The sequence below is a fragment of the Oncorhynchus mykiss genome, chromosome 17 (genome assembly GCF_013265735.2).
Source record: "Oncorhynchus mykiss isolate Arlee chromosome 17, USDA_OmykA_1.1, whole genome shotgun sequence".
Classification (NCBI taxonomy): Eukaryota; Metazoa; Chordata; class Actinopteri; order Salmoniformes; family Salmonidae; genus Oncorhynchus; species Oncorhynchus mykiss.
In genome coordinates, this window is record NC_048581.1 from 16,489,195 (window position 1) to 16,506,062 (window position 16,868).

Consider the following 16,868-nt stretch of genomic DNA (forward strand, 5'->3'; position numbering starts at 1 on the left):
CCACGTGGTTAAACTCTTAGACTATCGATCCCGACAGAATAAGAACAAGTCTTTGATATTGATTACTAGTCTGCAGCTAGGAATTCGGTATCATTGAACGCGAAGAACGGCAACCGCCGAAACATTCATTCTATAACAAATGAATGAATGTCACTTTGAACTATCCCCTCTAACCACAACAGAGAGAGAGAGAGGGAGAGAGACAGACAATTCCACAAAAGACACAAACCTTTCACCAGCGATCAAGACGACACACTGAGCGTAAATATATATATTGATTGCAATTGTTCCCGAATGAGTGAGTGTTCATGTGTAAAGGATTAGCATTTCAATTGTTATAATAATTAACTGTAGTGAATTCTTAGTCGACCCCCACTACCACTTTTATCTAACAAGCCGCCATGCCGGTTTAGCCACTAGGGCACATTCCCCTATCATTACATTTACCTTGTTTGTTTGTTTATGCATTTCTGTGAATTACTTAGTTAGTAATAAATAAATTATTTAAGACAATTTATGTATGGATGACTCATAGTGAAGACTGGGTTCGTGCAGATAACCAACAATTTGACGAGACTTACGTAACGTAAATAATTAATTAATTAGACTAATTAGACTAACTAATTGATCAGAAAAAATATCTGAAAAGTTATTTTAGGAAATGATAACTTTGTCATCTGAATATTTTTCTTTGGTGCCCCGATTGAGAATCATACTTCTGAGCTGGAGGCAGCGAAAGCCGAGAGGCGGTGGTATGAGAAGGCAGCACGGCGGCGCGGTTGGAAGCCCGAGAGACAGCCCCAAAAATGTATTGGGGGTGCACACACTGGGAGTGTAGTGAAGTCAGGTAGGAGACCTGCGCAAACTTCCCGTGCGTACCGGAGAGAGAGAGGGACCGGGCAGGCACCGTGTTATGCGGTGGAGCGCATGGTGTCCCCAGTAGCGTGCTTAGCCCGGTGGGCTACATCCCAGCTGGGCTAGAGTGGGCATCGAGCCAGGTGCCATGAAGCCGGCTCTGCGCATCTGGTCTCCAGTGCGTCTCCTCGGGCCAGGGTACATGGCACCAGCGTTACGCATGGTGTCCCCGGTTCGCCAGCACAGCCCTGTGCGGGCTATTCCAACTCGCCACACTGGCCTGGCTACGGGAAGCATTCAACCAGGTAAGGTTGGGCAGGCTCGGTGCTCAAGAGCTCCAGTGCGCCTTCACGGTCCGGTCTATCCGGTGCCACCTCCACGCACCAGCCCTCCGGTGGCAACTCAGGACAGACGGGAGACTCTGGCAGCTCAGGACAGACGAGAGACTCTGGCAGCTCAGGACAGACGGGAGACTCTGGCAGCTCAGGACTGGCGGGAGGCTCAGGAAATAGGAGACTCTGGCAGCTCAGGACAAACGGGAGACTCTAGCAGCGCTGGAGAGAAGGAAGGCTCTGGCAGCGCTGGACAGGCGGGAGCACCTGTAGGAAGGAGACGGAGAGACAGCCTGGTACGGGCTGAGTCTCCCGTCTGTCCTGAGCTGCCAGAGTCTCCCGTCTGTCCTGAGCTGCCAGAGTCTCCCGTCTGTCCTGAGCTGCCAGAGTCTCCCGTCTGTCCTGAGCTGCCAGAGTCTCCCGTCTGTCCTGAGCTGCCAGAGTCTCCCGTCTGTCCTGAGCTGCCAGAGTCTCCCGTCTGTCCTGAGCTGCCAGAGTCTCCCGTCTGTCCTGAGCTGCCAGAGTCTCCCGCCAGTCCTGAGCTGCCAGAGCCGACCCCAGTCCCGAGCCGCCAGAACCGCACCCAGTCCTGAGCCGCCAGAACTGCCCGCCAGTCAGGAGCTGCCAGAGCCGCCGGTTGGTCAGGAGCTGCCGGAGCCGCCGGTCGGTCAGGAGCTGCCAGAGCCGCCCGCCAGTCAGGAGCTGCCAGAGCCGCCGGTCGGTCAGGAGCTGCCGGAGCCGCCGGTCGGTCAGGAGCTGCCGGAGCCGCCGGTCAGCCAGGAGCTGCCGAAGCCGCTGGTCAGCCAGGAGCTGCCAAAGCCGCCGGTCAGCCAGGAGCTGCCAGAGCCGCCAGTCAGCCAGGAGCTGCCAGAATCGCCTGTCACGCCGGCGATGCCAGAATCGCCCTTCACTGCTGGAGTCTCCTGTCCGTCCGGTGCTGCCGGAATCTCCCCTCCATCCGGTGCTGCCGGAATCTCCCGTCCATTCGGGACCCGTGGCTGTGGTCCCCAGTCCGATGTCGGCGGCCACAGAGGGGAATAAAGAGGCGGTGAAAAACTGTGGTGAAGTGGGGTCTACGTCCCGCGCCAGAGCCGCCACCGCGGACAGACGCCCACCCAGACCCTCCCCTATAGGTTCAGGTTCCACCTTTGGGGGGGGGGGGGTACTGTCATGTTCTGACCTTAGTTCCTTTGTTTTGTCTTTGTTTTAGTTGGTCAGGGTGTGAGTTGGGGTGGGCAGTCTATGTTTGTTTTTCAATGTTTGTTTTTGAATTTGTCCTGGTATGGTTCTCAATCAGAGGCAGGTGTCGTTAGTTGTCTCTGATTGAGAATCATACTTTGGTAGCCTTTTTCCACCTGGGTTTCATGGGTGTCTATTTTCTGTTTTGTGTGTATTCACTAGACAGGACTGTTTCGTTTGTTCGTTCTTCCTAGTTATTATTTTGTTTAGTGTTCAGTGTTGATTATATTATATTAAAAATCATGAACACTTACCACGCTGCACCTTGGTCCTCACCTTCTTCCACCGACGACAGCCGTTACAATAGTAAAGACACGACACCAGGCTCCCAGAAGGTGAAGGCAGATGCATTGTCTCGGCTGTATGACACAGAGGAGCGGTCCATGGATACCACTCCAATACTCCCCGCCTTCTGCCTGGTGACGCCGGTAGTGTGATGAGCTGGACACGGACATTGAGCAGGCGTTACGTGCAGAGCGCGCTCCCGTCCAGTGTCCTGCTGGGCGTCTGTACGTCCAGTCTGCTGTTCGTGACCGGTTGATCTATTGGGGCCGGAAGCTGGGTCTGCAGTTTGTGGGGCCAAAATCCCTGCTGCAGTGTGTGCAAACCTGGTCAAGAACTACAGGAAAACGTATGATCTCTGTAATTGCAAACAAAGGTTTCTCTACCAAATATTAAGTTCTGCTTTTCTGATGTATCAAATACTTATGTCATGCAATAAAATGCAAATTCATTTCTTAAAAATCATACAATGTGATTTTCTGGATTTTTGTTGTAGATTCCGTCTCTCACAGTTGAAGTGTTCCTATGATAAAAATTACAGACCTCTACATGCTTTGTAAGTAGGAAAACCTGCAAAATCGGCAGTGTATCAAATACTTGTTCTCCCCACTGTAATTACATTTAGAGTTCCTGGCATCATTCATTTGGCTCCTAACTGTTAGAGAGGATAGCTGTGTCTGCAGTGTCACAGTAGTTAGGGAATAGGATGCCTTTCCAGACACAGACTATGTGTAGGTTTAGTGTGGTGTATGAATGGGATGTTTAAATCACTGATTTATAGTACATTTACTATAAGATCTCATGAATAACGTTGGTTATATTGTGTTATTTAAACCTGGAATCTTTAATGCTGAAACTGTTTGTTTGAGATATGACAACAACAAAGTTACTGTAAAAAATTAACCGTTTTTATCCCCTCTGACCATAATAGAACAGTAGAATATGGACTGAACAGTTTAATTTACAGGCCTGTACTTTAATTTAAATAGATAGTTCAAGCCGAAATCAAAGACATTCGAATTGAGGAATTATATAGCAATTTCCAAAAGCATTTAAAAAAAAATAATTACATTAAAAGCCACAATGTCTATAACCTATGATTGGATTGAATCCCTCCCAATGTCTATAACCTATGATTGGATTGAATCCCTCCCAATGTCTATAACCTATGATTGGATTGAATCCCTCCCAATGTCTATAACCTATGATTGGATTGAATCCCTCCCAATGTCTATAACCTATGATTGGATTGAATCCCTCCCAATGTCTATAACCTATGATTGGATTGAATCCCTCCCAATGTCTATAACCTATGATTGGATTGAATCCCTCCCAATGTCTATAACCTATGATTGGATTGAATCCCTCCCAATGTCTATAACCTATGATTGGATGGAATCCCTCCCAATGTCTATAACCTATGATTGGATTGAATCCCTCCCAATGTCTATAACCTATGATTGGATGGAATCCCTCCCAATGTCTATAACCTATGATTGGATTGAATCCCTCCCAATGTCTATAACCTATGATTGGATTGAATCCCTCCCAATGTCTATAACCTATGATTGGATTGAATCCCTCCCAATGTCTATAACCTATGATTGGATTGAATCCCTCCCAATGTCTATAACCTATGATTGGATTGAATCCCTCCCAATGTCTATAACCTATGATTGGATTGAATCCCTCCCAATGTCTATAACCTATGATTGGATTGAATCCCTCCCAATGTCTATTGAGCAGCACTGGGGCTGTTGAATTTCACAGTAGCGTACTGGAAATCCTCGTCCTGTTTCTGGGGGTGAGACGGTGGGACGGTGGAGTCCAGAGGCACTTCCTGGTTTCTGTGTTGGATGCTGGCGTAGGTAATGTCATCCTGCTCGTCTGTGATCGCTCTCTGTGCTGCAATAGGGGCCATGGTCATGCCTGAGATGTTGTCATACACTGGATTAGAGTCTCTCTGATGGGGAGAGAAGACAGACAACATGAGGGGTGAAAGATATTACCACAGTCATTGAGTCCATCTATACACAGATGATTGCAGTTCTCAGTCAACTGACTCCAAAAACATCACCTGTCCGTTCTCTACTGTGTCTCTTCTGTCTCTTGTGTCAGAGGTGGATTTGGAGGCCTTCTTCCTGTTTTGTGAAATAATTAATCAATTAACAGAGCAATATACATATTTTGATCGATTATACCACAGAATGTGAAAAGGGATAAATTCATCTCACTCACCTGAACCACACAAACCCAAAGAGACAGAGTATGAGAATTAGAATAACCACTATGATTCCTACAACTGCATTCTTCAAAGACTTTGGCTCCCCAAAGAACGTAACAGGAGAACGGAGATTCTCGTAGCCTTCAACACCACAGGAGTAGCTGCCTGCGTCCCCACTACTGATTTGGTCTAAGTAGAGGAAGTTATCTTGGGTGTTTGGGTTGGTGAGAAGTTGTCCGTTCTTGTACCAGATGTAGGTGGGGTTGTCAGTCAGAGTACAGGTGGTGATACAGGTCAGTGTCACCTTCCCTTCCTCTGTGCCAGGAGTCTCCTTCACCTGCAGGTCTGAAAAGAAGGAAATGAAGACAAAATAACACAATCATCATTATTTCCACCAATCATATAATGACTTAGACTAGATTATATAATACTGTAAGGACAGTATTACCTGTGACAATCAGAGTTGTTCCAGGGAAGCTGTATCCCCATTTTACCTCCGTTGTTGTAAATCTAAACTTATATTCAGCAGAGTCACTCTCTCTCAGGTCTGTGATTCTCAGGGTGGAGCCCTTGTCTGTAGTTGGATGGTACTTCACACGACCTGCATACTCTGGGTCCTGGATTAGATCTGTAGTAACTCCAGTCTCCCATTTGTTGAACCAGGATACTTCTGTGACGTTATGCCAGCTGGGATGTCTATACGTGCAGGTAATGTCCACTGTTGACCCCTTCAAGGCACAGATACTCCTCTTGGTGTAAGTCACATTCAAACAGCTCTGACCATGAACACCTGAAACAAAATGTAACTGATCAATTCCTCAAACCATAATGAGACGATTTCAAGTGTTTTAGATGTATTGGACTGGTTCATTTAAAATGAATAAAATATATAGACACACACAGAGCATTCAGAAAGTATTCAGAACCCTTGACTTTTTTATTTTGTTACGTTACAGCCTTAATCTAAAATGGAATAACTAGATAACATCCCATCAACAATTTCTACCTTGTATATTATACCATATACTTTCTACTAGTGTTACTATCCAAGAGTGAACAGATTTGTCTATTTTTCCCCACATGTTCTACTATTGGTCCACAGGCCTTAATGATTGATACTTAAGATGATTATTATAGGTGAGTTCAGACTCACACACTGTAGGAGTGAGAAAATCATCGTGGTCTTTTACAGCACAGGAGTAACTGTCTGTAGAGTAACACCCGACCACTAGAGTATTACAGGAGTATTGTTGGGAAGTAGGGTCATGGAGATGTTGTCCGTTCTTGTACCAGATGTAGGTGGGGTTGTCAGTCAGGAAACAGGTGGTGCTACAGGTCAGTGTTCTCTTCTTTTCCTCTGTGGAGGAAGACACCTTCACCTGCAGGTCTGAATAATAATTATTAGAACTTGCAATATGATATTGTACTGGATTACAATTAAAATATTTGTATAAGTAGTTGTGGTAGATATGATATATTACCTGTGTTAGTAGTTATAGTAGTAGATATTATATATTACCTGTGTTAGTAGTTATAGTAGTAGATATTATATATTACCTGTATTAGTAGTTGCAGTAGTATATATTATATATTACCTGTGTTAGTAGTTGTAGTAGTAGATATGATATATTACCTGTGTTAGTAGTATATATTATATATTACCTGTGTTAGTAGTAGATATTACATATTACCTGTGTTAGTAGTTGTAGTAGTAGATATGATATATTACCTGTGTTAGTAGTAGATATTATATATTACCTGTGTTAGTAGTTATAGTAGTAGATATTATATATTACCTGTGTTAGTAGTTGTAGTAGTAGATATTATATATTACCTGTGTTAGTAGTTATAGTAGTAGATATTATATATTACCTGTGTTAGTAGTTGTAGTAGTATATATTATATATTACCTGTGTTAGTAGTTATAGTAGTAGATATTATATATTACCTGTGTTAGTAGTTATAGTAGTAGATATTATATATTACCTGTGTTAGTAGTTGTAGTAGTAGATATTATATATTACCTGTGTTAGTAGTTATAGTAGAAGATATTATATATTACCTGTGTTAGTAGTTATAGTAGTAGATATTATATATTACCTGTGTTAGTAGTTGTAGTAGTATATATTATATATTACCTGTGTTAGTAGTTATAGTAGTAGATATTATATATTACCTGTGTTAGTAGTTGTAGTAGTAGATATTATATATTACCTGTGTTAGTAGTTATAGTAGTAGATATTATATATTACCTGTGTTAGTAGTTATAGTAGTAGAAGTAGTAGATATATATTACCTGTGTTAGTAGTAGAAATTATATACTACCTGTTTTAGTAGTTGTAGTAGTAGATATTATATACTACCTGTTTTAGTAGTTGTAGTAGTATATATTATATATTACCTGTATTAGTAGTTGTAGTAGTAGATATTATATATTACCTGTGTTAGTAGTTATAGTAGTAGATATGATATATTACCTGTGACAGTCAGAGTTATTCCATGGAAGCTGTACCCCCATTCTGCATACTGTGTTTTAAATCTGAACTTGTACTCAGCTGAATCTCTCTCTCTCAGGTCTGTGATTCTCAGGGTGCAGTCTTTCTCTTTAGTCCCAAGGTACTCAGCACGACCTGCATACTCTGGCACCGAGCTCAGGATTTTAGGCGTCTCATTATATTTATCTTGGATATACCAGTTTGGTTCTGAGACTACATGATTATTTGGATGTTGATATGTGCAGGGCAGTTCCACTGTTGAGCCCTTCAAGGCACAGATACTCTGATGGATGTAAGTCACGTTAAAACAGTTCTGACCCAGAACACCTAAAACAGTAGGAGGCCCATTCATTATTCATTTCGTTTGAATTATTATTATTATTATTATTACACTGAACAACAATAGAATCACAATAATAAACCATTTCTAAGATTTTACTGAGTTACAGGTCATATAAAGAAGTCAGTCAATTGTTCTAAATGAATTAGGCCCTAATCTATGGATTTCACATGACTGGGAATACAGATGTGCATCTGTTGGTCACAGATACCTTAAAAAAGGTACCCGGTGCCTGGTGTGACCACCATTTGCAGTGGGACACATCTCCTTCACGTAGTGTTGATACGGCTGCTGATTGCGACCTGTGGAGTGGCTGTGCAAAGTTGCTGGGTATTGGCAGGAACTGGAATACGCTGTCGTACATGTCGATACAGAGCATCCCAAACATGCTTAATGGGTGGCATGTCCGGCGAGTATGTAGACCATGGAATAAATTTTAATTTTTCAGCTTCCAGGAACTGTGTACAAAAAATTGCCATCAATGAAATGCAATTGTGTTCGTTGTCTCTACCTTATGTCTGCCCATACTATAACCCCACTGCCACCATGGCACTATGTTCACAACGATGATATCAGCAAACCGCTGGCCCACATGACGCAATACACTGTCTGCCATCTGCCCGGTACAGTTGAATTTGGGATTCGTCCGTGAAGAGCACACTTCTCCAGCATGTCAGTGGCCATCGAAGGTAGAGCATTTGCCCACTGAAGTCTGTTACAACAAAGTAAGATCAAGACCCTGGTGAGGACGATGAGCATGCAGATGAGCATCCCTGAGATGGTTTTTGACAGTTTGTGCAGAAATGATTTGGCTGAGAAAACCCACAGTTTCATTAGCTGTCCGGGTGGCTGGTCTCAGACAATCCCACAGGTGAAGAAGCTGATGTGGAGGTCCTGGGCTGGCCTGGTTACACGTGGTGTGCGGTTGTGGAGGTCCTGGGCTGGCGTGGTTACACGTGGTGTGCGGTTGGGGAGGTCCTGGGCTGGCGTGGTTAAACGTGGTGTGCGGTTGTGGAGGTCCTGGGCTGGCGTGGTTACACGTGGTGTGCGGTTGTGGAGGTCCTGGGCTGGCGTGGTTAAACGTGGTGTGCGGTTGTGGAGGTCCTGGGCTGGCGTGGTTACACGTGGTGTGCGGTTGTGGAGGTCCTGGGCTGGCGTGGTTAAACGTGGTGTGCGGTTGTGGAGGTCCTGGGCTGGCGTGGTTACACGTGGTGTGCGGTTGTGAGGCCAGTTGAACATATAACCAAATTCTTTCAAACGCTGTTGGAGGTATGGCTTATGGTAGAGAAATTACTATTCAAGTCTCTGGCAACATCTCTGGTGGACATTCCTGCAGTCAGCATGCAAATTGCACACTCCTTCAAAACCTAAGACACCTGTGGCGTTGTTTTGTGTGAAAAAGCTAATTTTAGAGCGGCCTTTTATTGTCCCTAGAACAAGGTGCACCTGTGTAATGATCATGCTGTTTAATCAGCTTCTTGATAAGCCACACCTGTCAGGTGGATGAATTATCTAGGCAAAGGATACATGCTCATTAAGAGGGACGTGAAGAAAATTGTGCTCAAAATTTAAGAGAAATAAGCTTTTTGTGCATATGGAAAATGTCTAGGATCATTTATTTTAACTCATGAAACATGAGACCAACACTTTACATGTTGCGTTTATATTGTTGTTCAGTATATTTTCTTATCAGCTGATTTAGGACTGAACAATACAACTTTAGTAATAATCTAATAAACTTTAAAACTGTAGCTGAATCCAGACTCACACACTGCAGGAGAGAGGAGATCCTCATGGCCTTTTACAGCACAGGAGTAAATGTCTGAATAGTAAATGTGGATAGGATATTGTTGGGAAATGTGCTCATCTAGACGATGTCCATTCTTGTACCAGATGTAGGTGGGGTTGGGGTTGTCACTCAGAGTACAGGTGTTGCTACAGGTCAGTGTCACCTCCTGTCCCTTCACTACGTTGGTGGGAGGCACCATCACCTGGCTTTGTTGTCCACACCTTGTTGCTGTATTTGCTGAGTTGAGTGTAAATGAAAACCGTAGATTAGCATAACTTAGTGATGTGTGACAGACAGCTGGGTCATTCCACACAGACTGCCTTTTGCTTCCCTTTGTGTAGCAATATTGAATTTTAAAAGCCTGTTATAGTAAATGAAGTGCCCTTTAATATAGACAACATGAAGAATTCAATAAATCTGATTGCCCCTCTAAGGTCAATGTCCGTGCCCCGCGAAAATCTAATTAGCACAATACAAAAATCCCCATAAACATCCATCTATTTAAGATAGAGATATGTTTTTTTTTGCATTGGATGAGTCTCAATCCACCGTATCTGCCTATTTCGCACTTCTGCATCTGCTGTGAAAGGTGACCGAGCTAGAGCGGTGTCTTCTCACCAAATCATCTGAAGCGTCCGAACGGTCTAGGAAGTCCAGAGGTCTCACAAGACTCGTCTGAAGGTCCCCCGTACCAGTTAAACGTGAATGGAAGTATATATGGACACTGATTAGTGCCAAAAATAAGGAGTTAAATACATGTAAAAATATATATATAATAATCCTGATCTCTCAGATATACAGTACCAGTCAAAGGTTTGGACACACCTACTCATTCAAGGGTTTTTCTTCATTTGTACTATTTTCTTGTCACACCCTGACCTTAGAGACTTTTTATTTCTCTATTTGGTTAGGTCAGGTGTGATTTGGGTGGGCATTCTAGTTGTTTTATTTCTTTGTTGGCCGGGTATGGTTCCCAATCAGAGGCAGCTGTCTATCGTTGTCTCTGATTGGGAATCATACTTAGGTATCCTTTTTTCCACTTGTTTTTGCATAGTTGCTGTCGAGCCATGCAGAACTTTACGTTCGGTTTTGTATTTTGTTGTTTTGTCAGCCTTCAGTATTAAAAATCATGAACACTTTCCACGCTGCGCTTTGGTCTCATTCATCTAACGACGGAAGTAACATTTCTACATTGTAGAATAATAGTGAAGACATCAAAACTGTGTGCAATGCTGTCATCAAGGCAAAGAGTGGCTACTTTGAAGAATCTCAAATATAAACTATATTTGTATTTGTTTAACACTTTTTTGGTTACTTCATGATTCCATGTGTGTTATTTCATAGTTTCGATGTCTTCACTATAATTATACTATGTAGAAAATAGTAGAAATAAAGAAAAACCCTTGAATGAGTAGGTGTGTCCACACTTCTGACTGGTGCTGTAGGTCAGATACTTCAGAACAAACTTCTGACTGGTGCTGTAGGTCAGATACATCTGTTAATCAATGTGATTGTATGGGCTAACACCTGTAAGTGATTTATTTCATTTTGGGGGGGGGGGGGGTGCTTTAAGGAGTCTTAGAATTCAATATCAAGTAGTAAAATGGTCCTTGGTATGACCTTCTTAAAACAATTACATGTAACTTCGTTGAATATCTAATAGTTAAATCATCGTGTAAAAGCAGGCGAGCTGGTTCTACTCTTTTTACCCATTTTCTGGTGTTTTGGAAAACTGAGCGGGACGAGAATCACACGTCAACCCTGTTACCCACAGATAGACAGGCTAGAATAACACGTCAACCCTGTTAGCCATAGATAGACAGGCTAGAATAACACATCAACCCTGTTACCCATAGATAGACAGGCTAGAATAACACATCAACCCTGTTAGCCATAGATAGACAGGCTAGAATAACACGTCAATCCTGTTAGCCATAGATAGACAGGCTAGAATAACACATCAACCCTGTTACCCATAGATAGACAGGCTAGAATAACACGTCAATCCTGTTACCCATAGATAGACAGGCTAGAATAACACGTCAACCCTGTTACCCATAGATAGACAGGCTAGATATGTTTTAACAATTCAAACATTTTTGTGAAGCTTGCTTTCGAATGCAACTCCCTTTTGCACACAACAACCTTCCATTCTCCTTATCACAAGGGGATTAACAGCGGATTTAAGATGAAATCATCAACCCTGTTATGTTCAACTCTGTTATGTTCAACCCTGTTATGTTCAACCCTGTTATGTTCAACTCTGTTATGTTCAACTCTGTTATGTTCAACCCTGTTATGTTCAACTCTGTTATGTTCAACTCTGTTATGTTCAACCCTGTTATGTTCAAACCTGTTATGTTCAACTCTGTTATGTTCAACTCTGTTATGTTCAACTCTGTTATGTTCAACCCTGTTATGTTCAACCCTGTTATGTTCAACTCTGTATCTTTATTTGGAACTTAAGAGGCACTTACTGTAGTCATTTTTTATTGAATCTCTTGAGATGAGAAAACACATGTTTTTATTAAGTTGAACACGTGCTCTTTGACAGAATGTTAAAATTAGGTGAAATCTGAATAATCTTTTGACCAAGATACACTTCTCAGAAGGCACCGAATTGGTGGAACAACCCAGCTTCTGAAGGGAAATGGGAATGCCTAAAAGACCCCTGAACACACCAGAATATTCATATTCATGTTGTCCTGAACTGTCTCATGGCATTTTGTAATTGTCTGTAGATGTAATAGCAACAAGGATAGCTATCATAAGAAGACTATTACAAATCAAAGAATGTGACCATACAGTACCTGCCATTGACAAGAGAAAGACCACAAACACACGTCCTGGTTTTCTCAAGGCCATTGTTGCATCACCCACCCTGTAGTGTTAGAAACATAAACAACAACTCACTCTATACCTGGTGAATAACTAACTACTCCTTATAAATGAATTAAGAGGTAAACAATTACTTATTGAACAGAGCTGTCTATAGCACTGTATACCCGTAATAATCATTTTATTGCTCAAAATCTGTTTTATTCTTACAATCCTATAGCATTGAGACATGAGTCCCTAGTATTATCATTAACCAGAATAATATGGTTAATCACTAAAAACATACTACCAAACACAATTTTATAAGATATATTCAAGTGTACTTACAGAGCAAAGTGGAGAGGTTTTGTAAGACAACTCACTGGCAGTATGAAAACAAGAAGTAAGTGAGTGGTTGACACATGATGTAGTCAGGGCACAAGTTCCTGTAATTTCCTTCCTTTTCATGCAAAAAGACAACTACTTTTGGACGGTTTACAGGCAGAACACATTTCAGAAGTTGCATCACGGCTGACAAAAAAAACGTGTTGCATGGCGGCATTTGCCCCAGCACATTAGATTCTGTTTAATGAAATAGTTAGACGCAAAGGGGACAAACTGCTGTTTTTTAAACCGATTTGCCTCATGGTTTTGTCAACTAACACAAAGATTGCTGCTGCAGGCTCTTTGTATGTCTTGACCAATCAGATTAATTGAAATCGCAAGTCGCGCAGTTTGGGCACAACCCACAAAGGTCAAGGAGCGCACTCCACTGTCCTCCTTTATTTATTTAGTAAGCATGATAACACATCAGTCCAGACAGACAGAAGTACCCGCTTGAGAGAGAAATTTGCAGAAGAATTTGCAAAATGTATAATGATTATTTATTTACTAAATTATGTTCAAATGTTAAACAATTTACTTTCATATGAATTTTGAATTAACTGATGTTAATTAACTGATTAACTGTTGTTTATCAGCCCATTGCTAAGCTAGCTAATGCTAGTAGGCAACCTCGTCCTGCTTATCAGGTGTTTAGAGATCAACAACTCAACTAACAAGGCCTAGTTGTAGATTCAGTAATGCATCAGTTGTGAAGACCCGGACAGTTTTAAAATCATTAATTGGGGAACATGCTAGCCAGCTAAATACATTTCCCCCATTTGTTTCCAGGGACTAAAGTGGGCACCTGATCGCGTTTCACTCCATTGCAGTGGTTTGGCAGGAGAAAACAGTCGTGCCCGTTTTGTTTGCAGGGAAGACATGTTAAAAAATAAATGCCATCTGATGAAATAGTGGCAAATGCAGCCAACTATTTTATTAGATCTAGGCTTGCAAGCCAGCCAAGTTATTTGTGCATTCTCTGTTGATGAGTCTGTTTAGCTACTTTGCTAGCTAGCAGCATGCAGTGTCTGATTGGGTTTGGTGTTACCAGTTAAAATGAAATATTGTTTTTCTACTCTCATTCTAAACTGACCAAGCCTATGAAAAACTGTTAACAAAACTATTGCACATTTAATAAAGGTAGTTGAGGCTTCAGAAACATGAATCAGCACTGAGATTTGGTCAGTGAGGTTAATTTCTCCCCCCTTGTCTCTGCTTGTTCCACCTTGAAGGACACCTGACCCCGTCATCCTGCAGATGTAAGGAACTTGTTGTGAACCTCCCAGCCACCAGGATGATCCCCATATCCAATGATGTTATTAAGGACTGTGCAATATCACAATGTTAGGAATGGATTCACCAGTTATTGTTTATCATGCAGATTTGTCTGAACATCGTAATTTATGAAACTCATTCTTAAATACAGACATGAATTTCTGTCCCCGGGGAATTGCACTATGTGCACATCTTCAATTTAGATCACAATTATTTGAATGAGGTGTTAGTAAAGGGCTGGAACAGAAACGTGTAAACTCCTGTCCTGTGTATAAAAAACATCCTGTGGCGGTCATGACAAAATCATGTAGTGAGCAATCTGATGAACGTTGGAGGTTCATCTCCCTGGAGATGTCACTCACGTGGGAATGACTTATTTTGTACAATGGACTGTGTATTAAGGACTCGTGCACAGGTACAGAAACAACTATAAAAGTGTAACATTTATTCCAAATTGCAAGTGATGCCTTCACGTGTTTTGGTTTTGAGAAATCAACAGAAGAAAGGCCTCAATAATATTACCATGCTGTATTCATTTAATTGAATATATATCCTATTTGATATGCATTTAAATATACTGAACGAAAATATAAACACCTCATGCAACAAGTCAACTGTAAGTGCTGTTATTGTGAAGTGGAAATCAATGGCTCTGCCAGGAAGTGGTAGGTCACACAAGCTCACAGAACGGGACCGCTGAGTGCTGAAACAAATAGAGCGTAAAAATTGTCTTTCCTCGGTAGCAACACTCACTACCAAGTTCCAAACTGCCTCTGGAAGCAAAGTCAGCACAGGAAATGTTTTTGGGTGCTTCATGAAATGGGTTTCCATGGCCGACCATCCGCACACAAGTCTAACATCATTATGCACAATAATAAGTGTTGGCTGGAGTGGTGTAAAGCTCACCGCCATTGGACTCTGGGGCAGTGGAAATGTGTTCTCTGGAGTGATGAATCACGCTTCACCATCTGGCAGTCCGACAGCCAACTGTAAAGTTTGGTGGAGGAGGAATAATGGTATGGGGCTGTTTCTCATGGTTCCTGCTAGGCCCCAAAGAACACAGACTGCGAGCCAGGCCTAATCACCCAACATCAGTGCCCAACGTCACTATTGCTCGTGGCTAAATAGAAGCAAGTCACCGCAGCAATGTTTCAACATCTAGTGAAAAGCCTTCCCAGAAAAATTATGGGCTGTAATAGCAGCAAAGGGGGGACCAGCTCCATATTAATGCCCATGATTTTGGAATGAGATGTTTGACGAGCAGGTGTCCACATACTTTTGGTCATGTAGTGTATGTTAGTGCTGGGCTTGAACAGAAGTCTGCACATCCAGCATACCTTCAGGAGAAGGATTGGCCTGCTACAGTTGTGATACGTTTGTAGCTTACATTGTGTGTGACTTTTAACTTTGTTGTATACAACATTTGTCTAGTTAGAGAAACAAGTCCTCAAGTGGCAGCTTCATTAAATAGTACCCGCAAAACACCAGTCTCAATGTCAACAGTGAAGAGGCGACTCCGGGATGCTGGCCTTCTAGGCAGTGTTCCTCTCCCCAGTGTCTGTGTTCTTTTGCCCATCTTAATCTTTTCTTTTTATTGGCCAGTCTGAGATATGGCTTTTTCTTTGCAACTCTGCCTAGAAGGCCAGCATCCCGGCGTCACCTCTTCACTGTTGACGTTGAGACTGGTGTTTTGCGCTGCCAGTGTGGCAGAGTCAGGAGTCAGACCTGAGCCAACTCCCCCCGTTTATCGTGAGGAGCCAAGGAGGAGCTCAGAACCAGAGCTGGTGTTGGAGGTGAGCGAAGCAGAGACTGTGAAGGAGTTAATGGGGAAATTGGAGGAGAGAGATATGAGGGAGTTGCTGGTTTGGTGCATGAGGCACGGCATTCGCCCGACGAAGTGTGTCAGGGATTTAATGGCACCGGGGTCAGCTCTCCATACTCATCCTGAGGTGCGTGCTAGGGGTCTGGTGAAGACTGTGCCAGCCTCACGCACCAGGCCTCCTGTGCATCTCCCTAGCCTTGCACGTCCTGTGCCATCTCAGCACTACAGTGCTCCTAGCAGTGCTAACCGTGGCGGGCGTGATGCTGGTCAGGTACCGTGTTATGCGGTGGTTCGCACGGTGTCCCCAGTACGCGTGCTTAGCCGGTTGCGCTACATCCCAGCTCCCCACATCTGCCGGGCTAGGGTGGAGATCCAGCCAGGGCGGTTGGTGCCAGCCCTGCTCTCAAGATCTCCAGTACGCCTTCCCGGTCCGGTCCATCCTGTGCCACCTCCACACACCAGCCCTCCGGTGGTAGCTCCCTGCACCAGGCTTCCTGTGCGTGTCCTCGGCCCAGTACCACCAGTGCCAGCACCACGCATCAGGCCTACAGTGCGTCCCGCCTGTCCGGCGCTGCTAGAGCCTTCCTCCTCTCCAGCGCAGCCGGAGTCACCTGCTTGTTCGGCGCTGCCAGAGCTACTCAGTCCAGCGCTGCCAGAGCTACTCAGTCCAGCGCTGCCAGAGCTACTCAGTCCAGCGCTGCCAGAGCTACTCAGTCCAGCGCTGCCAGAGCCTTCCTCTCCAGCGTTGCCGGAGCTTCCCGTCTGCCCAGCGCCGCCTGAGCCACCCGTCTGCCCAGCGCCGCCTGAGCCACCCGTCTGCCCAGCGCCGCCTGAGCCGCCCGTCTGCCCAGCGCCGCCCGTCTGCCCAGCGCCGCCAGTGCCGCCAGTCTGCCCAGCGCCGCCAGTGCCGCCAGTCTGCCCAGCGCCGCCAGTGCCGCCAGTCTGCAAGGAGCCGCCAGTCAGCCAGGGGCCGCCAGTCAGCCAGGGGCCGCCAGTCAGCCAGGGGCCGCCAGT

General features: G+C 43.9%; 1 protein-coding gene across 3 annotated transcripts; it reads right to left on the reverse strand.

Moving 5' to 3' along the window:
* Positions 1 to 3,594: 3,594 nt before the first annotated feature.
* On the reverse strand, positions 3,595 to 12,901 carry LOC118940336 (sialoadhesin-like). 3 transcript variants are annotated; one of them, XM_036949136.1, is made up of 9 exons: positions 12,722 to 12,901; positions 12,367 to 12,437; positions 9,536 to 9,793; positions 7,410 to 7,754; positions 6,086 to 6,319; positions 5,381 to 5,722; positions 4,947 to 5,277; positions 4,786 to 4,849; positions 3,595 to 4,671 (listed from the first exon to the last, which is right to left on the reverse strand). In XM_036949136.1, the coding sequence occupies exons 2-9, from the start codon at positions 12,419 to 12,421 to the stop codon at positions 4,444 to 4,446; spliced, it is 1,857 nt and encodes a 618-aa protein (XP_036805031.1). In that variant the 5' UTR covers positions 12,422 to 12,437; positions 12,722 to 12,901; the 3' UTR covers positions 3,595 to 4,443. The 3 variants fall into 3 exon arrangements, with proteins under 3 accessions (XP_036805031.1, XP_036805032.1, XP_036805033.1); XM_036949137.1 differs by lacking the exon at positions 9,536 to 9,793; XM_036949138.1 differs by lacking the exons at positions 6,086 to 6,319; positions 7,410 to 7,754 and having other exon boundaries at positions 12,722 to 12,891.
* Between the last annotated feature and the right edge of the window lie 3,967 nt (positions 12,902 to 16,868).